At 38.4% G+C, this 25918-nt stretch overlaps 1 protein-coding gene across 2 annotated transcripts in view; it reads right to left on the bottom strand.

Moving 5' to 3' along the window:
• LOC135750358 (alpha-1,6-mannosylglycoprotein 6-beta-N-acetylglucosaminyltransferase B) overlaps window positions 1-25918 on the bottom strand; it is a 310954-nt gene that overhangs the window by 54765 nt on the left and 230271 nt on the right. For both annotated transcript variants that reach the window (XR_012336391.1, XM_065269168.2), the window contains exon 11: window positions 19576-19706. Coding sequence is in view for 1 of the 2 variants with exons in the window: in XM_065269168.2 (XP_065125240.1) it covers window positions 19576-19706 (131 nt within the window). In the remaining variant the exon portion in view is untranslated. The remainder of the gene's footprint in view (window positions 1-19575; window positions 19707-25918) is intronic.

Below are 25918 nucleotides of genomic sequence, written 5' to 3'. Positions count from 1 at the left end.
TCTTTCATTTGATATATTGTATGTTTATATATTTATAGAAGAACGTTTTCTGGAAGACATTAAACTTTTGTGAAAATCATAAAAAATGCTGGCACTGGCTGGCCGGGAAAGAGTTAAATTATTAATCTTTTTTGACTATATTATTAATCAAACATTGACTTATAAGAGCAAACAATGGCGACCACGGGTTGCAACTATAACTGCAGGCTGCAACAACGCAAATATGCTGGTTTATCTGGCGGAGCAAAGGATATAAAGTGGGAGGATTTGGATCTAGATACAACCTCGCCCCCTGGATGTCGGGTTCTGCTGTGAGGACGATCTGCAAAGTTTTGGGAGTGAAAACCGCTACTTAATGCAGGAATTAATCCCTTAAACGTGCGCGGAACAAGACTCCTGCCCAAAACGGCAATTATTGACACAAATGTAACCATAGCAACATTTGTCTTCCATATTTAGCGTACGTTGTATTGACATTTTGTTATTATGGGCATACAGCATTGCCTGTATGTACATTACATCTTATATTATGTATATAGGCACTGGATTTTGTAAAACATTAAAGTGGCAGGTGCAGGTTGCAATATATTTTGACCTTATTATGGGCATGTTCTTGTTCACCGTTTTTCTTGCAAGATCTGGCAACACAAGTTAGTGTTGCTACCTCTTTTTCTGTACCACACATATTGAAGAAGATCTTATGTCTCATGTTTAAAGATGTAATCACTGTGTTGTGTGAGTTCCTGAAGTATGTCCTGCAGTGTAACTTGGCGAAATTAAGCAACTTTTTAGATCCCTTTAGTGACTTACAACTATTTAAAATATTGATTATAGGCTACTTTCAAAGTGTTCTTTCTGAGCTACTTCCCCGCAGGCGAAACATACAAAATAGTGTTACTACAGTAATTTATCCATTTCAGCGAGTACAAATATGATGTGTGGCATCATATCTACAGTATATATGCTAGTAAGGACATGATGCCATCTAGCGACATTTAGTTTTTTTAGCTACTTTCTATTGAATATAGTTACTGATTTCCCAAGTGTTTTAAGTGTTTAAGTGATTTAAAAGTACAATCCTACTATTTAGTATTAAAAGATTTATTTTTGTATTAACTTTCCATATAATTTAAAGACAACATAAAATGCACAAAATGAGTACTTTCTTACTAAATGATCCTGAACTTACTGTGCCCATTATACTGGTGCATGTTATTACAAAGAAATGATTTTGCATTTGTAATATTTCATCACAAAGTAATAACTTTTTCTGCCTGAAAAACACTTTTATTTCTGCTAATTCCCTTATTTCTTCAACTTATTCCCCCCAGCCACTTGGCTCCATTCTGTCATGTAACACCCACTTTTTACGATTCATCAATTCTCAATAGGTTAAATCAAATTCTTCCTTTTTAACGTTCAAGGGGTGATTTTACAGAAACAAGGTTTTCTTGCTCTTTTGAAATAAAACAGTTAGATGCAAGGCTCGTGGGGTTGTGGGGCACTAGGCAAGATCATGAAGACGGGCCCCAATAGAAGCACTGTAATTCTGTATTTATTAGTTTAAGAATGGTCCTGTGTGAATTACTCAGATCTTATTCTAATATTAAATCTTGGTGTACCACCAAAAAATGTCTGTATTAAAGCTATGGTCTACGATTTCAAAGATTGTTCATTATTAATAACCTTGTTTAGATGCTGGTTATGGTTCTACAGTAAAATCCTAACAATATGAAGAGAAAAAAGAATGAAAAAAATCCATTCATATTGGGTGTACAGCGGCCGGACAGCATACGATGGTCGACTGCTCTCATCCAATCCCCGCTCCACTTGAAACTCCACCTTGGGCTCGCGTCTCCACCCCATCGCACCCCACCCCGCCCCCTTCCTGCGACATGAAATTTCTGACAGTGTATGGTAGCTAACAAAGTAGCAACAGCTCAGAAAAAACTAACCGACAGCAGCAAGCGGTCTCTGCTTGTCCCTAAAGTCAAGGTTGGAAGAAAGAGAAAGTCTGTTGAGGACAGAGCAGAGATAAAAACACCGGACTCAAAGTCGAATTAATATAGGGTCCGTCATTGACCATTGGAGGAAGCTTCAGGGAGATATGGGACTGAAAACCGACGCTGACACAGCTGACTTTTTGTTGAGTAGGTACGCATTTATTTATACTTTTATGGTGTGAGGTGTTACATAAATATCTTAATATCAGTCTGACAACATGCTCATGCTGCCGGTCGCATTGGAATGTTAGACGTTTAGCATCGCCTATCACGGGTCAAAGTAATTATATTTCTTGAAGTGCTTGAATTTCAATAGGCCTAGCGGATTTCTATTCGAGCCGATCGGAATTTGAACAATATGCGCTTTGTGCTGCTATAACAACAATTACTCAAAACCTTAGCAATACTAACTAATAATTATTGTGCAATTAATGCGCGCTAGGTAGCTTTTTTAACCAGGGTTAACGAGGCTCAGGAGGGGAAACGTATGCCAAACGTTGTTGTGAAAGTAAATGACGTCAATCAGTCATAATTGTAAGTGTTCATTCCTTCAAGGCTTTATGTGTTTACTGCTCGGTAAATCTCTGTTCCGATGTTTACTACAGTACCAGTGATCACAGCTTGAATGAGTGACGTTGTTCAGGTTGTTTCCTGGTGGGAGGGATCAGGTAGCACAGAGGGGCGGAATGAGTTTTTTAAAACTTCCCAAACGTCTCAGGCTTTCTCGACCGATTTTCAACTTTGTAGACTACAGCTTTTAAAGGGATGAGGTGGAAAACATTGAGCTGCAAAATCGGACAGTTGTTGCCTTTTTCTGTTGGAAAAGAAAATAATCTCCCAACGTGCAACTGACATCAAAACCCGAAAACAGCCTGATGTCAAAACCCAACGTGGATGTTTTAATCATCGTTTTGAGTCTTATTTCTAACGAAAAAAAATTACTCAGGTAATGAGTTAAAGGTATAGCGGAAGATTTTCGTTTTCCGGGTGGATCACCACTGTTATTGGTCATCCCAGATGTCAATCATTCTGATTATATGTTGATGTATAACCGTCGTACGTGCTCCCCTCTACGTTCGCTTTCTGCACATGCGCACTTTCACGTGTATGTGTGTTGTGCTACGGTTTCATTCATTGAAGGTCGCGTTCTCACTGTGTTTTTTTCAAAATGTCTGAGGGTCGCAAGAGAAAAAGTGTCTACGAATTGTATGACAAGAAGAGAAAGGACTATAAATAAAGAAACAAGACCAGAATGTTTATGGGAGATTATTTCACACGCTGGCGTGAGCTAAAAGGACAGGTTGGGCTTCCCACGCGAAGTTTCTACTGGAAAGGTACATTTTGTCATGCTATTTGGAGAAATCCATTTAAAATCACTGCTAGTTAACCCTCTGGGGTCTAAGGGGTTTTTAGGGCCCTGGGGAAGTTTTGACATGCACTGACATTTGTGCTTTTTTCAGTTGCTTAAAACATATTAATGGGGCTACAATATCATATAATCAACATGTATATACATTAGTGATGCAACAATACACTTAGTTCACGGTTCAATACATATTTCGGTTCTTGTTCACGGTTTACGGTTCGGTTTCGGTTCTGATGCCTTGGCCTATTAAAGTGTTTTTAATTATTCTATGCTTAGGTAACAGGAACATTGAGATGTTAAGAAGAAAAAAATACTGGTTTTAATGGACTCTGTGATGTAGCAGACAAAGCTAATGATAAATAAATACACAAGAGTTTGGTAAGTCCTTTATTTTTGTGGTTTTGCTTTAGAGGCAGTCACATGGAAGGTGCACATTCCATGCTAACTGCTAGCATTATAAGCATACAATGTAGAGGTAAATCTATCAAACATGTTTGTGTGTTAATGTAAATGTTTCTATGTCTTACCGGTGTTGTAGAGGCCTAAAAGGAGTGGCCGGCAAACAGGAAGCCAGTTTTATATCATCCTGAAGGGGAGGAGTTACCCAATTAACCATGCATGGAGTATAATATGTTGTGTGTTTATGATTTGGTGATTTAATAAAACATAATGCCTATAGTTCCATGTAAACCTTGTATTGGGGGTGACTTGTAAAATGGAAAAATCTGTGATGTGTAAAATATAGTGCTATAACAAATGGAGTGTTATGATTGGTCCGTTTGAATGTGAAGGGCGGGAACCAAGAGTATAAAAGAACAAAGGAAATGGTGAAGGGAGGAGGGGTGTTTGTTGTAACAGTAGCCAACAATTTGTTTAAACCTCTTTTTTGTGGTCAAATATGTGTTGAGGTTTTTTTTTAGTTTATTTTGTTTGATTATTTTGTTTTGTTTGTTTAAAGTTAATTTTTCAAGTGATATTTCGCCTTGGCACCTAAATAAAAGTTTTTTCCTTGGACTATTTGGAGTTTTGCCATTTTCTTTACTGTCAGTCAGCCACTGCAAAGACCATCTTACCACAAATGGTGTCAGAAGTGGGATATGAAGTCTTTATGGAGTGACTGACAATACAAGACGAAAACTTCAAACCACAAGATGGCTACAAGAGAATATGGAGCTCCCCAAAGAGTTACCCGAGCCCACCCAGTTCTGTTTTCTGAAGGAGAGGAAGATACTGTTGAAGCTCAAGCAGGTGAATTGGAGGCTGTGATATCGGAGGAAGCTTTGACAGACTCAGTTCATAGGATGAACATGCAGTATCCTGAGACTGAACCTGTGGTGAGACCCAAGAGTGATAAAGTGAGTACACCCCGAGGAGAAGCCGAAGGTATTGTGGTGGACCAAGAGTTTTTTCTTGAAATGAGGAGGTTCATGAGGCAACAACAAAGAAATGAAAAGTTATTGTTTGATGAATTGAATGGATTAAAGGCTACTATGTTGCAGAAACCCAAGACAGGGTGGGACTCAGTTGATCAGATAAGCCAACAAACTCATTACCCGTTACCTACACCTAGAACACTTCCTCAAGCACCAGCAGGAAGAGCTTCGTTTGCAAACCTTATGCAATTCAACCTGAGGACAATCTGCCAGGTATGTCTACACCACCGATAGTGCCATATAGACGTTATCATGAACCTCGAATTCCTGATTTTGTGGAAGGAGAGGATGTGGAGAGCTTCTTTGTGCGGTTTGAACGCATTGCTAGAACATGGGGATGGCAAATCGACGAGTGGGCACCTCGAGTGGTAACTTTGTTGACTGGCAAAGCTCTGGAGGCCTATGCAGGCATGGATGAACAACGGTCGGGATCTTATGTGGATATCAAAGCTGCAGTGCTGGCCAAGTACAACGTGACGGAGGAGACGTATCGCCTGCGTTTCAGGAGTTTGACCGTACCAACAGGAGAAAGTGTAAGAGAAACCTACAACCGCATCAAGGGCTTGTATCAGAGGTGGATGCGTCCGGAGATGAAGAGCAAGGAACAGCTGGGAGAAACCATCATATTGGAACAGTATCTAAGAGTGTTGCGTCCCGACGTAAGAGTATGGGTCAAAGAAAACCAACCATTGACTGGTGAAGAGGCTGCAAGGTTGGCTGAGAGATTCATGGCTGCACATCGAGATTCACCACGAACCAACAAAGGTACTGTGACTGTGGGCAGGGGTAAATTTGAGGAGCCTATTGATAAGACTATGGGTGTGTCTGGGAAACATTCTAATACAACTTTGATTTGTTATTATTGTCAACAACCCGGACATAAGGCTTCTCTTTGTCCCCTTAAAAAACCCAAAGTGACTAATATGTGTTATGTTCCCAGGAATGAGTGCTTAGATGAATCATCAACACCTACCGAGAAACATAGCCACCTTATAATGGTAACTGTAAATGGTCGGCCGGCTCAGGCTTTGGTCGACACAGGTAGTACACAAACCTTGGTGAAATCTGACTTACTTAACTGTGAAGTGTTGAACTATGCTGATACTGTGTGTTTGGGATGTGTACATGGGGATGAACAAACTTATCCAACCGCTGAAGTCTCTGTTGTTATAGAAGAACAGGCATACCTGTTAAGGGTGGGGGTGGTTGAGAAACTACCATTTGATGTGGTTTTAGGGGAAGATTTACCCTCTTTAACTGATTTGGTGAAGTCAGCATCCAAAATGTGTACGGTAGTTACAAGGTCCCAGACTAAAGGGTTGCAACCCCTTCCCAATGCTGATGCTGAATTATTTTCTGATGCAGGGAAGGATAGAAAAAGCAAAAGACAGAGACGCCAAGAAAAGTATAGGGGGAAGGTACAAGAGAGTTTACCACATTTTGTAGACCCTGGGTCAGAGTTGATTGACAGTCGTTGGCAGGTTCCTGATAATTTTGGGGAGTTACAAAAAGGAGATGTTACTTTACAACCATTGTTCGACAAAGTGTGTGAAGTGGATGGTAAACCAGTTGGGGTACCAAAGTTTGGAGAGGACAGGTACATTTTAAAGAACAACCTGTTGTACCTGGCTGACCTAGAGAGTCCTAGATTAGTGATACCCAAAGTACTGCACCAAATGATTTTACATTTGGGGCATACCATCCCTTGGTCAGGGCATTTAGGTCAACAGAAAACATATGAACGAGTCAGTCAACGATTTTATTGGCCAAAAATGTACCATGATGTGCAAGAATATTGTAAAACTTGTTCTGAATGTCAAATGGTAGCACCTGTTCGGAAAGCTGATAGAAGTTATCTGCAACCCTTGCCCATTATTGGTACTCCATTTGATCGTATTGGAATGGATATAATAGGTCCCTTGGTAAAGAGTAGCGCAGGTCACCGATTTGCGTTGGTGATCTGTGATTACGCTACCCGATATCCCGAGGTCTACCCCTTGCGTTCAGTCCAAGTTAAACACATAGTGAGATGTCTGGTTGATTTGATTTCACGGGTTGGAGTTCCATCTGAAATTATCACTGATCAGGGAACAAACTTTATGGCCAATGTGATGAAGCTGTTGTATAAACATCTAGGTATTAAGGGAATTAGAACAACACCATTTCACCCTCAAACCGATGGACTTGTAGAGCGATTTAATGCTACCTTAAAGAACATGCTTAAGAAGTTTGTTGATGAGTCTGGGAGGGATTGGGATAAATGGATTCCTTTTCTTCTGTTCGCCTATAGAGAGGTCCCTCAGTGTTCAACCGGGTTTTCACCTTTTGAACTTTTGTTTGGCAGGCAAGTCCGTGGCCCCCTGGACGTGCTCAAAGAAGGGTGGATCGCAGAGGAACCAGCCCAGTGCAGTATTGCATCATATATCTTACAGATGCGGGACAAGTTGGAGAACTTCAGGGCTCTGGCTAAAGAAAACCTAGCAGCGGCCCAGCAAAGACAAAAGGTCTGGTACGACACACATGCCAGGGACAGGGAATTCAAACCGGGACAGAAAGTTCTGCTACTACTACCATCAGGTACCAGCAAGTTGTTGGCCAAATGGCAGGGTCCATATGTTGTCACCAGAAAATTGGGTCCAGTAACCTATGAGATTTTGTGTCCCGAAAGAAAACGGCCTAAACAGGTTCTGCATGCTAATCTTCTGAGAGAATTTAGGGAGAAGGTGTCTGATCTCGGTGGGCCTAAGAGTGGCAAAGACGAAGTGATGATGGTGAGGGCCGTAGTGGAGGAAGAGGACGAACCAGACATGGAACCGGCACGATCAATACAGACTGCCTCAGAATGTTATTCACATTTGAATAATCAACAACAACAGCAGCTAATTGACGTACTTCAAACTTTTCCCTCTCTTTTCCAGAAAAGACCAGGTCGGACTGAGATCCTTACACACAATATCATCTTGAAAGACACTACTCCTATACGACAAAAACCCTATCGAGTCCCAGAGAAGATGGTCGAACAGTTAAAGACTGAGATCGAAACCATGTTGGAAATGGGGATTATAGAACCATCGACAAGTGAGTGGTCAAGTCCAATACTACTGGTCCCTAAAAAAGATGGTGGAATTAGGTTTTGCACTGACTTTAGAAAATTAAATAGTGTCTCATGCTTTGATTCATATCCAATGCCTCGTATTGATGAGTTAATTGAGAGACTGGGTAATGCATCCTTTATGACTACACTAGATCTGTGTAAAGGGTATTGGCAAGTGCCCCTCAACTCGTCTTGTAAGCCCTACACTGCCTTTCGAGCCCCCTCAGGACTATATCAGTATACGGTTATGCCCTTTGGGTTACATGGAGCACCGGCCACTTTCCAAAGACTGATGGACCGTGTACTTGCGGGATGTGACCACTATGCAGCTGCATACCTTGATGATGTTGTGATATACAGCGGGTCCTGGCAAGAACATCTACGACATCTTGCGGACATTTTGAAGAGGCTTCAGGAGGCAGGGCTCACTGTCAACACCACCAAATGTTCATGGGCTCAGAAAGAGGTGAGATACCTGGGTTACTTACTAGGACATGGACAGATCAGGCCCCAAGTGGAAAAGCTGAAGGCTATTCAAACCATTACTCGTCCACAAACTAAAAAGCAGGTGAGGTCCTTTCTCGGTTTAATCGGCTGGTACCGCCGATTTATTCCTCACTTTGCCTCAGTAGCCACACCTTTGACTGATTTGACCAAGAAGAGTCCTGCTAAATTTGGTTGGACTAATGAGTGTGAAGGAGCATTCAATGCACTTAAAGATTTGTTATGCCATGAACCAGTGTTACAGAGCCCAGATTTCTCTCAGAGGTTTGTTGTGCAGGTGGACGCTTCTGATGTTGGCTTGGGAGCAGTACTGGTCCAAGGAGAGGCTGATCAGGAGAGACCAGTTCTTTTTCTGAGCAGAAAACTTTTTGAAAGAGAACGGAAATATTCAACCGTTGAGAAGGAAGGCCTTGCCATCAAGTGGGCTGTGGACTCTCTGCGGTATTACTTATTGGGACGTGAATTCACGTTACGGACAGATCATCGTGCTCTGAAGTGGATGCAAACTATGCAGAACAGTAATTCAAGGATACTGCGCTGGTGTCTGGCCCTGCAGCCCTAAGTGTTTACAATTGAGCACTGTCCAGGTAAGAAAAATTTTGTTGCTGATTACTTATCCCGTATGCCCAATTTAGTTCATCCAGAGGGAGAGGAAGGGGGAAAATGTGATGTAGCAGACAAAGCTAATGATAAATAAATACACAAGAGTTTGGTAAGTCCTTTATTTTTGTGGTTTTGCTTTAGAGGCAGTCACATGGAAGGTGCACATTCCATGCTAACTGCTAGCATTATAAGCATACAATGTAGAGGTAAATCTATCAAACATGTTTGTGTGTTAATGTAAATGTTTCTATGTCTTACCGGTGTTGTAGAGGCCTAAAAGGAGTGGCCGGCAAACAGGAAGCCAGTTTTATATCATCCTGAAGGGGAGGAGTTACCCAATTAACCATGCATGGAGTATAATATGTTGTGTGTTTATGATTTGGTGATTTAATAAAACATAATGCCTATAGTTCCATGTAAACCTTGTATTGGGGGTGACTTGTAAAATGGAAAAATCTGTGATGTGTAAAATATAGTGCTATAACAAATGGAGTGTTATGATTGGTCCGTTTGAATGTGAAGGGCGGGAACCAAGAGTATAAAAGAACAAAGGAAATGGTGAAGGGAGGAGGGGTGTTTGTTGTAACAGTAGCCAACAATTTGTTTAAACCTCTTTTTTGTGGTCAAATATGTGTTGAGGTTTTTTTTTAGTTTATTTTGTTTGATTATTTTGTTTTGTTTGTTTAAAGTTAATTTTTCAAGTGATATTTCGCCTTGGCACCTAAATAAAAGTTTTTTCCTTGGACTATTTGGAGTTTTGCCATTTTCTTTACTGTCAGTCAGCCACTGCAAAGACCATCTTACCACAGACTCTATGCACGGCGGTGCTTGACGTATTTCCGGTGAAATCTCAGGATGCTGGACTACTTCCGCCAGTCATAGAGCTCAATGATATTCAGGAACGTTGGTTGCCAAAATAGCCAAAATAACACTGCAAATTTTGTTGATGCTTGTTTAATTTACATAGAAATAACTTATACTTCACATTTAATACCATAATGACATTTAAACGTATGAAAGTATATTTTTATATACGGGAGAACTGAACTTCTAGCCAACACTGGTGTGTGTCATAGTGTTTACAGCATTAGACTCAAGCATGACAACTTCTACACTGCTACCCTGTATCTGCATTAACACTAGTTTTAGATAGAAATTGCACTGATAACAGTGATATTCATCTGTTGTTGATATACTTATGAATTTTGTATAATTGTTATCATCAGTACTAGCGAAGATAACATCTGTGGTTATACAAGCAAAATGTTAGAACAGTAAAAAACATGTATTTTGCGCATTTATGTATGCTTTATTAATAACAAATACAAAAGACAAATAGAAAATTCATATCAATGACAACAAGAATAACTTAAGAGAAAAAATAAAACACACACACAACAAACTAAATACACGGGGTATTAAAATAAACAAACAGCACAAGAAATAAACAAATAATGGAATAGATTTCTTAAATGGACTTTACCATAGTCAATAGTTCTTTTTTCGTTGTTATTTATATCCTATAAAGTTCCAAGATATAACTAAAAAATATCCGAGTAAAAATGTTTTGACAATCGACGTGAATATACAAAACAAAAAAGGTATTAAACGTCACATTTAATATAAGTCCTGCTGCAGTTCGTGTTGCTTTTTCCTCATATAGCAGTGAGATTTCATTTACGTCTTTTAATTTACCTGACACTTTAAGATAACATTACAAAGACATTAATCCTGAATCATAAAAACAGCACAAAGCTCTGCTAGTATGATGAACATATAATGATTACAGAGATAAGACGACTTGTAACCTTTCTCGAGTTTGCACATCTGGACAATTCTTCACACATCACAGGTTTTAAATTTGGGTAAATCCAGCAAACAACGAGTACATTTAGCGATTCTGCCGTCACTCCGCTTTAAATATCCCGTACCGGAAACTGAAGAGCAGCCTTGAGTCAAACGCGGAAGTTAAGCGTGCATAGAGTCCATTGCAGTCCTCTTTATTTTATGTAAATGAAAAAATCATCTTACATCTAGTGTATTGATACAATAATATAAGATATAATTAAATAAAGACATATAAAATGATATCCTGTTCAAACTGGGGAACATGTGAATTCATTAAATTACATAAATTGGCCATTTTATATACCTGACCTTAGTAAATTAAACATTGTAAATGAAGGCTATACCTTACTGCACTACTGTTAAGTCCAACATCATGCTGTCTGTGTAGAAACCAAAAATGCGTTCCTCAAACAACATTACTGGTGGGATTTATTTTATTATTATCATGCGCATTCTCTTCTTGAGTTAAACTTTTTCAACTTGCGCAGAAGACGTGTTTGAGGCAAATAACGCGCGTTTGCATCAATAACAAGCCCAATTTGCGTCATTCGCATTGCCCCACGCGAATTTGCATCTTTACATTGATGTTGTATGTAATCTACACGCGCAAATAATTAATCCACACCTCAGATTTAAAAGTCAGTCGTTCTGCTGCTTTTTGTTGTCGTATTTCTGTTGGGTGTGTGTGCACGCGAATGAAATCTGACACCAGCATTGCAAGCAGAGTTCAAGCAGAGTTAACGCAGGTAGCGCACAGTGACTGGATATCAACTCGCTGTGGCGTTTATAAGAGTGCAGATCACGCGCATGCGCACATTAACAAAAGTGCAGGGAATATAAAACTGACAGATTTGGATGGATAAACCGAAAAACCGCAATTCACCTGCGCGTATTGGACCGTGGGGGTCGAACCGAACGGTTCAATAATGTATTGAGAATTGTGGCATCCCTAATATACATGTTTGTATTTTTGAGAGAAAAATGTTTATGCATGGTTTTTGAAAAGCAAAATTTTTAAGTCACTGATATAAGTCCACAAAACTCATTCTAAACATGTTTTCCCAAGACTTTTCAAAACAGGATCTAGTAGTCTAGAGTTTTTTCTTCAAAATGATGTGAAAATCATATGGCCTACTCATTCAAATAAAGCAAGATATTGATTTACAATTTCTAAGACACTTTTGGTTGGGAAAGGCTGTATGCGTGGAGGCGGGAAAGCTCCTGAATAATCAGTGATTGACAGCTGAGACAAAAGAGTTGAATAATGAGCCACATAATGAGCCTTGTGGGGATGTTCAACAGGCATGTAACTTTCTCTGTAGTAAAACCATGATAAGGTTTACTTTTCAATACAATGTAAATACACACACACACATTATGTATATATATTTCTATTATTTTCTATTAATTTCACAAGTATAAGTTACCTTTTAAAAACCATAGTAGCCTTATCATGGTAAAGATACTGTTTGGCCATCGTAAAATGAACACACTTCAACACAGGGTTAGTGTTTGGTTGGCCAGCGAGAGGTTTACTTTTGTGCAGTAAAAAGCTCAAAAGAACAACTGCCTATCGTTGTCTGGACTTTTATTTTTGTTTTGTAATCATTATAGTAGAAACACAACAAGGGACACGCGTGGTAAACTTATCAATGTTTGTTTACAGCCGCCGCCATTACCTCACGTGTTGATCATGAAAGCAGTGAATGTGCGAGTGATCCTGTGTTTAATAAAGTTGCTGTGCGGAGATATGCGCTAAGACGCAACTAAATAAGGATTGTACTGTTTGCAATCGCCTATTTTATAAGAATACCAAAAAGCGCGTTGAGTTTCCTGACTCGCGCGTTTGTGTATGTGCGTTCCAATCGCGTGAACTGTTTGACGGAAGAACAAAGAAAACACTCGCGTCTGGAGATACTGACACACATACGCAAGTAAATAAGGATTTAGATGTCATGTTTGGTGCAATCGGATGGAAATACAAGGAATGGAGAGACTGGATTGTGGATTGCATATCCATTGACTGCAGGAGGCACGAGTCATGCATATGGATGTTTCTGCTCATTCACTTCAATGGCGCGGGGGTGTGGCGATCTCATCTCATTAGAGATAATGAGGTAACAGAAGAAAGACGCTACCTATCCTCCTTCTCATGCAGTTTACACCGAATGACAATATCTGTTTTCGATTTCACTTACATCATTTAAAAGTAGACATTCCAAGCATTATGTAGACATTTATCTTGTGTTTCTACGACAAGTATTCGTTAATACTTGGCTCACACCACAGGATAATCGGGACAAATTTACCTCGATTTCCCCCCCCGAGAATCCGAGGGAAAATCGGGCAATGGACCTTGATCGGCTCCGAAGTTCGGCCCAGATTATCCTGTAATGTGAGAGGTTTAAAAATCTAAACTTACACCTTCCGATATGCTCTCAAGCAAATCGGGGCCGCCCCGATCTTATCAAACATGTTTGATATTTAGGATTTTAAATCCGCATAATTACGTCAGTACTTTCACAATAATCATTGAGAGACAGAGATGATTGACAGCTTTCGGAACCGCGAATCAAGCTGATGTACGGGTAGACAGCGCAGCCGGAGAAACAGTTTCTGGAAGTTAATATTTCATTCTACTTTCATTCCGCCACAACTGCAGCTCGTTGGGGCAGACAGACTATTTAAAATATAGAAATTAATTCCTTGCTTGATTCACGTTGTCACTCTTTTATAAACATTATCTAAAATATCTTAAAAACAACAGAACATGATGATGGTCAGTCACATCACGCACATGCAGCTATTATGTGTATAGAGGAAATTTAATAAAACAAATAGGCATACATACACGAAATAAGTAACAAAACGAATTTAAAACGATATGACGATTTTCAGTTCTTTATTTGTGACGCGCTCCACAAACGCAAAGAAACCGATGGGGCAGCCGGCAGAAAGCGCATTATGTTTTAAATATTACCTTACAGAAGCACAAAGTTTTTATCTGTATGAACATATAACCATAAAATTAATTTAAGGGCATCATGCATGCATTGCTGTTCAGCAGGGGGGTCAGTTTGTGTTGAAAAGTGATGGGGACAAAAGATCAGATATAATAACATTACAGCAGGAAAAATATTAAATAACGGCGCATCAAAAATAGGCATAGTGTAGGCCGGTCAACAACACTAAAATACTCAGCATAAAACCCTCAACAATGTCGACTGCACATGTAACAGTCCCTGCAACACCAGCTCAACAGAACAGTGCCAAAGCACCATAATGTAGAAAACAGCAGCACGTTTAGTCAATGATTTCAATGAAATTCATTACATATGTAAAAAAAAAAACACACCAAAAGCACACAACGCAAAATATGTGACCCTGAACCACAAAACCAGTCATACACTGCAAAAAATTATTTTCAAGAAAAAATGAAGAGTTTGGTTCCAAAACGCAATAAACACCATTTTTGAAAAAAATGAGTTACTGCCAAAATCAGTATTGTATCAGGTCAGTATTTAAAAGTAAATTCTTAATTTTACGCAAAATCCAATATCCGCCGTGTTATTCTGTCATCTTTTCTCCCTTTTTTTCCCAAAACACAATAAACGCCACTCCTCCTTTTCTTCAGAATGCAATAAATCCGCTCCACAAATTACAGCGCACCATTCCACGCAATGTAAACAAACAATGGCGGCGCATTGAGTACACAGAGTCCTAGTTTTCCTCATCTACTCTGTACTTCGTGATCAACAAACAAACAAAAACGAAATAATACTTTAATAGCATTGATACACCTGTGGTTTTCTGTGACAGGAAAGAAACGTAAGCCATCAACATCTACTGTAATAATTTACGCGAGAGGCACTCGGAAGACGATCGCTTATTCTCCCGACAGCATCAAGCTTCTCTTGTGCTAACACATTGACCCCAGGGGATCTTATGAAAAACTTTCCATAATTTTACTCGGTCAACATGAATCACAGCTGATCGTGAAAAATTTTAAGCGACGACGTCAAGTATAACCGCGCAGCAATGACAGTGTTCCTAATATGACAAAGTGTTTTGATTAATGACATTGTTTCTTTTTTTAATCAGTGTGTACAACTGTTCAACTAAATGAATATTAAATGGCAAAAATGAATGCACATTTATACATTGATTTAATAGATTTTATAGAATTTTGAAAAAAAACTTGTCATGGATTTATTGCATTTTGTGGAAAAAATAATTCGTTTTTATAATAAATCTTTGAAAATAAAGTTATGGATTTGAATTTTTTATGTTTTTATAACCTAAAGATGCTATGTGAAAGTTTTAACAGAAAATAGTGGTTTTCATCTTGTCACTTTCTTGGTATAGAAAACATGTTTTTACCGAAATTTGTCAAAATGGATTTATTGCGTTTTGGAACCAAACTCTTCAAATGTTCTTAGTATTTTTGTCTTGTTTTCAGTAAAAATATCAAAAAATTCTTAAATTAAAATGCTTTTTCTTGATGATCAAAATAAAAGTAACTAAATTCAAGAAAAATTCAAGAAAAAATAGCTTACCCCATTGGCAGATTTTTTTGCTTGTTTTATGCACAAATTTGATATTTATGGTCTAAAAACTACACTTTTGCTCATCAAGAAAAAGCAGATTTTTTATTTTTACTGAAAACAAGACTAAGAATTTTTTTCTTGAAAATCTGACTTTCTTTCTTGGTATTTTTGTCCTGTTTTCAGTAGAAATATCTAAAAATTCTTAAATCAAGATGTATTTTCTTGATTAGCAAAATGACGTAAGAAATAAAGTCTAGTTTTTAGACAAAAACTATACAATTTAAGTGGATTTGTGCTTAAAACAAGCAAAAATATCTGCCAATGGGGTGAAAAAAAATAGCTTAAATTACGTGTTCAATAAAAAATAAATCTTATTTTTATATATTTTTTTCTCACCCTTTTGGCAGATATTTTTGCTTGTTTTAATCACAAATTCACTTAAATTGTAGAGTTTTTGTCAACAAACTAGACTTATTTTCTTGGGTCATTTTGCTCATCAAGAAAAAGCATCTTAATTTAAGAATTTTTAGATATTTCTACTGATTTCATAATCTGCCAGGATTTTAAAAATCTTGTAGTGTGAGCCAGGCATAAGTTACAGTAAATTTTTCTGACGCGTTTCTGAAAGGACTTCACTGAGGGAGAGAGAACAAAATGCGCATCACGTTTATTTTCTTAATTTTGCGAAAAGTACAACATTCTGTTTTTATTGGGAGTGGACAGAAAAAAACTAGACACTTTAAAGTTTTAAATGATGTATAAATCATATCTGTATGTCAAAAATCAGCTGAGTAATTTAAGTCTCTTTGCGGAGTGATTGAAAAATAAAGAGTTTGCGGCGCCCGCGCCACCGTCGACCCCAGAGTGTTAAAATTGATGTAAGCTATGATTTGTGATGCTAGCCCTGGCACAAGTCACGAACCGCACAGACACGGTAAACATGCCGACAGAAACTTGTAAACAGAGCGAAGAGAAGAACTGAGCTCCTGCATGCTCTCTCTCTCTGTCTCGTGCACGCGTTTAACAGGCGTTCCCTCTCGGGAGCATTTTTTTTTAAATATAGAGGGGCGGTTCTTTTAAATAATTCGGGAAAATCTTCCGCTATACCTTTAAGAGTGATTGTTATTTACAAACGCTTAAACTAGAATGTCAAAGACATATGAGGCTTTTTGACTTTTTAATATTTGACCCAACAATGGGTTAAAACAACCCAGTATTTTGGGTTGAAACAACACACCATAGGTTCAATTACGTCCCAACGGGCTAGGTTCATCCTGTTTTGACTCAATGTTGGGTTGAAAATAACCCAGCATTTATTTATATTTTTTAAGTTTAAATAAATTATTTAATGTTAACAAGATATAGCATGAAATACTGAAAATTGACCAAAAAGCAAATAAGAAAGAGGGGGAAAGTAAAGTGATTGCCTCTCCCATCTCTAAGTGTACAGTTGTTGTGCCGAGCTGAGTGACACTTGCACAATGAAAGCGAATGGGCTGCCATTACGCCTGGAGGAAACTGCCAGGGTTTAGGGACTTCAGAGTGCAGATAGGTTTAAAATGGCAACCTGTCAAACAAACAGACACGACAATACGCACCTTAAAAACAACTCGGGCACAAAGGCACAGAATAACTCAGCACTGAGGAAAATGGCAGGCAAACTTTCAGGTATAAATGAGGAGGCTTCACTCTTCAAAGCCTTGTAGCTTCATATAACTGCTGGGGAGCGTTTGCTCTCATCAAAACCAAATCTCTGCTCCCAAGCGCCCACGGTTAGAACACACTCTCTGATTAAGGTCTGCTGCTTGTCAAATCTTTTATATCTTTTTTTTGCTATACTAGATCTAGAGGGTGGGTGCAGTTTCCTCTGGCGATGTTCACAGCCTGACTTGCTTGATGCGGCAGAATGTTAGGTTTTTTTTGTTGCTTTGAAGCATGCGAGGCAGCTGATGTTATTTGCTGTCAGCACGTCCAAACGCCACTTTAGTGCAATCAGTGTGCCCAACAAGGCATGATAGGACTCAAGCAATCAATCCCTGGGTGTTCTGTCAGATACACAAGCTCAAAACAAGTCTACACCAGAGACCGAACAGTATTTTTAAATGCTGAGCAGTAGGGATGGATGATATGACGCGGTGTACCGTGCAATTGTGACAATGTGCCAACTGGAAATGATTTTGTTATAGTTTTATACAGTGGTGGATACATTTAGATGGATATCAATGTGCAAGACTGTTTTACAATATTTACACTTATTACACTGCACTCTAAAATGCTTGATTCTGATTAGCCTGTCGTGACATTACAAGGTTTGTTATTCCAAGATAAACTAATAACACACGGATGCTGCAAATCGTTTTGACAGGAACAGATTAATATTACATTTTTTTATATATATAAATATACATTTTAAAATCATATATTTGAACTTCTCGTCTTATCTTTAAAATGAAAGTTTTCTTTACAGAAGGTCTGCATTCGTTAAAAATTAGCAAATAAAATATTTTTAATGTTCCTTTATGAGGGAAACAGCCGTGTAATAAATTGGATAATTTATAGTCAGCTGGTTGTTATCGCAAAATAATCCCCTTCAGTGTGATACAAGACCCTCAACTTCACGTCGGGGCTCTTGTAAGGGATAAAGCAAGTCCTGGGTGTGCAACGCCTAGTACTATGTATAATCTCATATGCATATAATTTCAATATGCATATTTCCATCCACGTGACCAACAAAGTTCTGTGGGATAGTCACAGAATTATTTGCTCTTTTTTCCGTGACATTCTCACGGATTGGTTACTCAACTGCTTTTTCCTATTTTCAAACCATTGTCACTTCGGTTTAGGGTTAGATTTGGTGTTTGCATTAGTATGTCACTTTAAGTATTGGTTTATACATTTTTTTCTGATGTATTCTTTTATATTTTCTAAACTTTAAACAATTTTCTCCTGGCGTTGGGGTTAGAGTTGGGTCTGGGTAGGGATGTCATTTTATATACATCTAACACTAAACCAAAGTGACAATGGTAAGAAAATAGGACAAAACAGTTGAGTAACCAATCCGTGAGAATGCCACGGAAAAATAAGCAAAACATTCCGTGACTATGCCACGGATATTTGTGAGATCATGTTGACGTGACAGTTCAGAAATCAGAAAAATATCATTGCTGTATGATCAAAATCTCTAATCTCCAAAACTGCTACTTAAATTTTTTATTAAACACTGGGTTTATCAAAGTTAAAATTTTGGTTTTAAATATGGCCAGACACTATTGTGTTAACATTTTTAGATGTTTTACCAAAATCAAGCTCAGAGGAAAATAAACTGTTTTTGATCAGCTGGAAGAGATGTGTGTTATGTCTGTCATTAGAATGAGTGCATCAATTGTGTTTTCATCATCTTTCAGGTTATAAAGTTTATTGTAGCGACGTAGACACTTTTTCTGTCATTTGGTTAAAAAGGAGTATAAGCTTATAAGACAGTATATGACTCGACTCCATTAATGAAACCAGAATATTTAAATTTAATGTGTGTAAAGAAAACAGAGTTTGTAAACATTGTGTGTTCCTCCTGTGCTCCAAACCAGTAAAAAGCCCTAATCGGATGGTAATTGCTTCTCATAAGGATGTCTGTTAAAGTATATTTGCATGCCTCCTCTGCAATAAAACTTGTGTATTGAGAGACATTTGCGGTAGATGTGTGAATTTATAATTCAAAACAGTGGGAAATGTGCTGCTTGTGTGGTTTTAATGACATGATCATTCACATGACCCGGATACTAGATTGTGTGTATATGGAATATGTGTAATTGAATACATTTTAGAATTGTATTTAGCACTTGTTGCTGGTAATAGATGTTTTCGTGATTTCCTTCTCTTTCTTTATATCAGCTCCCACTTGCTGTAGAGGAGCAATGATGAAACTTTATTTCAATATTCGTATCATTTCAGTTATGAATGTGTCAATGTTTAAACTTACGCATATGTAAAAATGCCCATTTTGAGAAAACAAGTGCTTTATGAATGATGGTTATTGTGTTTTTTTCTTTTAGGTTAGTCTATGCTTCCTAAACTCTATCTAGTTATTTATTTTATTTTGTCATTTTCCACTCCTGACCGCTAAACTTAAAGGGTAAATGTAACAAATGTCATACAGTTATGCAGGATTTTGCATTCTTACCTTCCACATGTTGGGCTCTTTGCCATAAACCACTGCCATGTTGCTGACTTTGTCTCTTTGTATGTTCAGTCTTTCAGTCTGGTTTAATTCCTCTGTCACAAAACCCATGAAGGAATTATCAGGGGTGTGTGCTGCATATGGAAGAAAGACAACAGTTTTAATGACAACAGTCAGCATTACAGTACAATTGATTTATACTATGATTCAGAGTCCTCCAACGTGTCGGGTAAAACGGGTGGATTGTGACATTCCTAAAGTTCACGGGTGGGGATGCGAGCAGATAATTACCTCCGTGCGAGCGGGTAGTAGCGCGAATAAAAATATGGGCAATATTTGTATGTCTAAATTACCATTACACGTGCAACATATGACATTTGACCCATAATGTCACCACTATTGCGATAGTGCGCAACCTTTGTTGATGCTTCTTGTAGCGTAGTTGGAGCGAGCATTGCAGAAGTTGCATAAAGTTTTGCTGTTGATAGCCAGAAACTGGGAACATCTTCTCTTAAAAAGCATTGCGAGACTTGTAGAAGCACAGCAGGGGTTGTGTAGGTAGGTTGTATTTTTTCTTGTTCTTTTTTTCATTAACTCTTTCACCGCCATTGACGAGATATCTCGTCAATTAAGAGAAAACGCTTCCCCGCCAATGACGAGATTTTCCGTCTTTCCACAATACCGCTATTAATACCCTTCCGCAACTTTTTAAACCCCTGGGAAGTATTGCCCTATGGCAAGCGGCTGCATGTCCGTGTCTGTTTTAAATATCGCTCTGAATGGGATCTCTATGAAAAGTCCGTCACAAAAATGGAATTATCTCTGCTTTTTGCTCAAAATGTGATGTTTTTGCAGAAACCTACCCAAAAGCTGATTACAAAAGAACCACTGAAGGTAGGATGAAACGTGTTTTTTGTTTGAAAGCAGAGGGTCTGTTCTTTCATTTGGTATATTGTATGTTTATATATTTAAAGAAGAACATTTTCTGGAAGGCATTAAACTTTGGTGAAAATCATGAAAAACGTTGCCGCTGGCTGGCAACTTTTTTTTAAAAACGCTGGCGGTGAAAGAGTTAATAGGTCTATTTGTGTATAGTTATCAGGTTCCATAGCCTATTTAGGTGCCGATGGTATAGGCTACTTGAATGGCGCAAAACAAAGCACACTTTAGCCTGTTTCATTAGCCGATTTATTTTTTAGCGTATGTGATTTATGCGTGTGCAGGTACGGGTCGGGTAACGGGGCAAATATGAATGGTTCTGGGCGCGCACGGATTTAATTTTGATATTATCACAGGTGACGGGTCAGATCTGGTGCTGAACTTTCCAGGTACGGGTGGGAGCGCGTCTCCCAAAATGGACCCGTGTAGGACTCTGCTATGATTTCATTCTCCGGTAAAATCACTTCAAAATTCACCATCATTATGCTTTGGTGCTTTAACCCCTTAAAATTCATTTTTCACATTCTCTGTGTATTTAAACAATATTTTAAAGAGTAACTAAACCCCAAACCAACTTTTTTTAGTTAATGATCTGTAAGAATGATGCTTTATTAGTGCTGTTCATTGATTTTAGTAAGTTTTTTGACATTTGGATATAAAGTGTTTCAATACTACAATATATGGTGTAAAAACGTCTGAGTGCTGCCCTCTTGAGGTTGAACGGTGGCTACTGCAGTTGAATTTTCCTATTGGATGTTGGGTCCTAGAAATGACTCGTGACGTAAGCAGGTTCAAGCTCACCACGCCCTTGTTACGATCTCACCACACACTTGATACGAGCTTAGTTCGTCCCCTCTATCTCCGTTGGGATCTGCCCACTTTTCTTGCATTTTTCAAATATTGCAGTGGGTGGAGTCAGCCTCTGACCAGGGGTTTAGTTACGCTTTAAAGATTTTTCAATGTCTCCAGCTCCAAAGACTATTTAGTATAACAATGAACCGATAAACCTCATCAATTAAATTATTAATGATCATCATTAACAATCATTAACACGCCATTACAGAAAGAAGTTTGCTTGTTGTGTCGAATAATAATATATGCAAATGAGGATTTGTGCGCATATGGTATACTGGCACACAGCCTCTCTCCAGGTTTATGTGAGAACAGATGCTCCTCTCCTCATGTAAGCACATCGTGGATCACTGCTTACAGATGCTCTGCTCTTATGGCATCTGCTAACAAATACATTGAACTCTAAACCTTAAAATCTAAACCCTGAGAGCATTCTCATGTTCTTACCAAACATCTATTAAAGGTTTAGGTTACAATAAACTTTATTATCATCAAGAACAGATGCAATGAAATACTCAAAGGTGTCATATCATATTTTTTGAATTTTCTAAAATACCTTCATTTAGCATAAATTCTGTGTAATTAAACCTCAAAAAATAAGGCTACTAACCAACAGCACTACATTGTATCATTTAATAAGTTTTGTTCACATTTTACGTTTTAGAATGTATTATGTCATACATTTTCTTTAGGGGCCAGGGCACACTTGGGGGTGTACACATTATGAAAAAAATTATACACAGGTTTGTTTTTTGGCAAACATGAGTTATTTTGCGGACAATGACATGTAACCAAATTCAAGTTTATTTTAGCTAAAAGTGGGTTACTTATAGTAGAACTGTGAAATGATGGCTATTGCTTGCTGGGAAGCTCCTTTGTCACATTAAAGAGCACCTATTAAATTGCTAAAAACAACACTATGTTGTGTATTTGATACAATGTGTTCACGTGGTTTGTATTTAAATATATATATATATATTATTTTCCACATACCATACATTATTGTTGCTCCTCTATGCCCTGCCTCCCTGAAACACGTTGACTTTGTACAAAGCTCATCGTTCTGAAAAGCGCAGTGTCCTCAGATTGGCCAGCTAACCAGTACATTGTGATTAGTCTGAATACCACTGGAAATGTGATGCTCCTTACTTACTATGTTTGGAAGATTAGCTCACAATGCAATACTGACAGGAGTTAATATCGTCTTATCAATATGAGCCGAATCTGATCCATAAAATGCAGATTACCAAGCTGATCGATGAACTTTGCCAGTGCAGCTTGAGCAGGACATAACAGATTGGTAAGGTACAGTAAAGATACTAAAACATAAAACCAAGTTTTTGTGATCGTAGAAACTACAAACAACAAGCGCTACTCTACATTATTCAAAACTTGCAAGCAAAATTATGATAATGATCGTTGTGTCCACGTCAACAGGCTGAGGAAGTAAACTGTTGCCTACAATCCGCGTGTTTGTTGTAGTCCAAGAAAAAGATTTCAGTTGGAGACGATAACTTGCGTCATCGTTTACTTTACATCGTTTACGCACGTGCGCGAGAGACCACCAAGATGCAGCGGGTTATATTATAAACAAAAGGGATAGTTTACCTCAGCTCGCAGGAAACGCAAAAAACTGAACAAATACGTAAGGATTACTACTTTAGTTTATGTTTAGACTTTGGACAGATGCGAGAGCGCGTGCACGTGAGACAGAGAGAAGCGCAGCTGCTTATGACGCACCGGTTTTATTTCAGATGCTAGAAGGAGTCCAAGACCCGCGCATTAAGTCCATGTGCGTGCAAGAAGGAATCCTCTCTCTACAAGCTCTCTCCCGTACTAAGGGCTCGTTATAGTTGTGTAAGTAAAGCCCACTAACCCCCATGCGAGGAAAAGCAAGCAATGTGCATGTAAATGTGAAACTATAATAATAACAATAATAATAATAATAATAATAAAGGCATATCATTTTTTGTCTTTCAAAAAAAAAATTTGAGAATCGTGACTTTAGAATCGAAAAAAAAAGTTATCGAATCGAGGATTTGGAGAATTGTGACACCCCTAGTGACACCCCTAGACACCCCTACACACTTACACACCAAAGGATGTGTAAAATCATGAAAAATATATATAAAAGGTGCTATTTAATATTTGAATAATGTGTTTGCTGTTGTACTGCATACATATACAACATTTAAAGATCATAGAAGAGTATTACGCTAGGAGCAACACAACTGGGGATATATTACACACATTACTTTATGTGATTGATGACATGCAATCTTGCCACCTCGCATTTTCCATTTAACTGAGAGGTGTTTTGCCAACACAGCACAAGCTTAACAACACCTATTACTTCTTTTGCTTATGAGTCCTCTACTGAAAATACTGGGAGTCACGCATTTAAGTGATAGCCAATAAAACCAACAAAAGATTGACATTTATTTCTTATTAAAATGTATGTCTCACAGTCTGGAGAAGAGTGTCGTACATTCATAGAGCTCTGGGCAACCTGCCATAATGAATGTTATAGTCGACTTCTGCTGTTGTTCTTAGAAAGGTATTTGACATTTAATTGGTTGTCAATGAAATCACCTCTGATAGCTCAATGACATGCGACTTAACAAAACTGGTAAGGGTTCTTGTGAACAAGCTTGAAGAACTGCACTGATAAATGTATGGAGATTAAACAAAGTTTTATGTTAGAGCGATATATATAAACACAGACCGAAAGTTCACCTTGGTTTAGCCTGAGAACTGCAACAATGCATGCACCTTCAATGAAACTGATTAAAGAACAGTTTGTTTATGTCCATTTATGCTATTGTAGAAACATGACGGACAACTTCCATATAAGATGAGATTGAGATAAAAACAGCTAATTCTAAAGTGATAAAAACAATTAAGGTCTTTTACACCACTGATAATGTAGTCATATACAGGTGCTGGTCATATAATTAGAATACCATCAAAAAGTTGATTTATTTCACTATCCCCATTCAAAAAGTGAAACTTGTATATTATATTCATTTATTACACACAGACTGATATATTTAAAATGCTTATTTCTTTTAATGTTGATGATTATAACTGAAAACTAAGAAAAATCCCAAATTCAGTATCTCAGAAAATCATAATATTGTGAAAAGACCCCTGGTGCTACACTCTAATCAGCTAATTAACTCAAAACACCTGTAAATGCCTTTAAATGGTCTCTCAGTCTAGTTCTGTAGGCTACACGATCATGGGGAAGACTGCTGACTTGACAGTTGTCCAAAAGACAATCATTGACACGTTGCACAAGGAAGACAAGACACAAAATGTCATGTTCACAGAGTTCTGTGTCCAAGCACATTAATAGAGAGGCGAAGGGAAGGAAAAGATGTGGTAGAAAAAAAAGTGTACAAGCAATAGGTATTACCGCACCCTGGAGAGGATTGTGAAACAAAACCCATTCAAAAATGTGTGGCAGATTCACAAAAAGTGGACTGCAGTCAGTCCTTCAAGAACCACTATGCACAGACGTATGCAAGACATGGGTTTCAGCGGCCACATTCCTTGTGTCAAGCCACTCTTGAACAACAGGCAGCGTCAGAAGCGTCTCAGACTGGATTGCTGCTGAGTGGTCCAAAGTTATGTTTTCTGATAAAAGTAAATTTTGCATTTCCTTTGGAAATCAGGGACCCAGAGTCTGGAGGAAGAGAGGAAAGGCATACATTCCACATTGCTTGAGGCCCAGTGTAAAGTTTCCACAGTCAGTGATGGTTTGGGGTGCCAAGTCATCTGCTGGTGTTGGTCCACTGTGTTTTCTGAGGTCCAAGGTCAACGCAGCCGTATACCAGGAAGTTTTAGAGCACTTCATTCTTCTTGCTGCTGACCAACTTTATTGAGATGCAGATTTCATTTTCCAACAGCCAGTACCTGGTTTTAGGGCCATGGTATCCCTGTTCTTACCATGGTATCGCTGTTCTTAATTGGCCAGCAAACTCACCTGATCTTAACCCCATAGAAAATCTGCGATATGCCAGACCCTACAATTCAGAAGAGATGGCCTGGGCTCTCATAACACCTGAGCAGTGCCACATACTGAGTGACTCCATGCCATGCTTCATTGCTGCAGTATTTAGGCAAAATGAATATTGTAGGAGCTGTTCATGCTCATACTTTTTAAGTTCATACTTTTCAGTTGGCCAAGATTTTAAAAAATCCTTTCTTTGTATTGGTCATAAGCATTATCAAATTTACTGAGATACTGATTTGGGGATTTTCCTTAGGATATCAGTCTGTGTGTAATGGAATGAATATTATATACAAGTTTCACTTTTTGAATGGAATTCAATCAACTTTTTGATGCTATTCTAATCACATGACCAGTATACAGATGTGGCCTTTAAAAACGCGCGTTTTCTCCCGCGGCATTCGCCAAATCGTCTCGCGGAGTCACGCAGAATTCTGCAAGTGTTTTCGGGGGGGCTACTTTCCCTTTTCCCTTAATGTGTTTCGCTTCACAGAAAATCCACCAGGTGGCGCATAAAAAACTACATTTTTATATGCGTTG

The sequence above is a fragment of the Paramisgurnus dabryanus genome, chromosome 3, assembly GCF_030506205.2.
Source record: "Paramisgurnus dabryanus chromosome 3, PD_genome_1.1, whole genome shotgun sequence".
Taxonomy (NCBI): domain Eukaryota; kingdom Metazoa; phylum Chordata; class Actinopteri; order Cypriniformes; family Cobitidae; genus Paramisgurnus; species Paramisgurnus dabryanus.
This window is presented reverse-complemented; position numbering and strand designations above follow the sequence as displayed.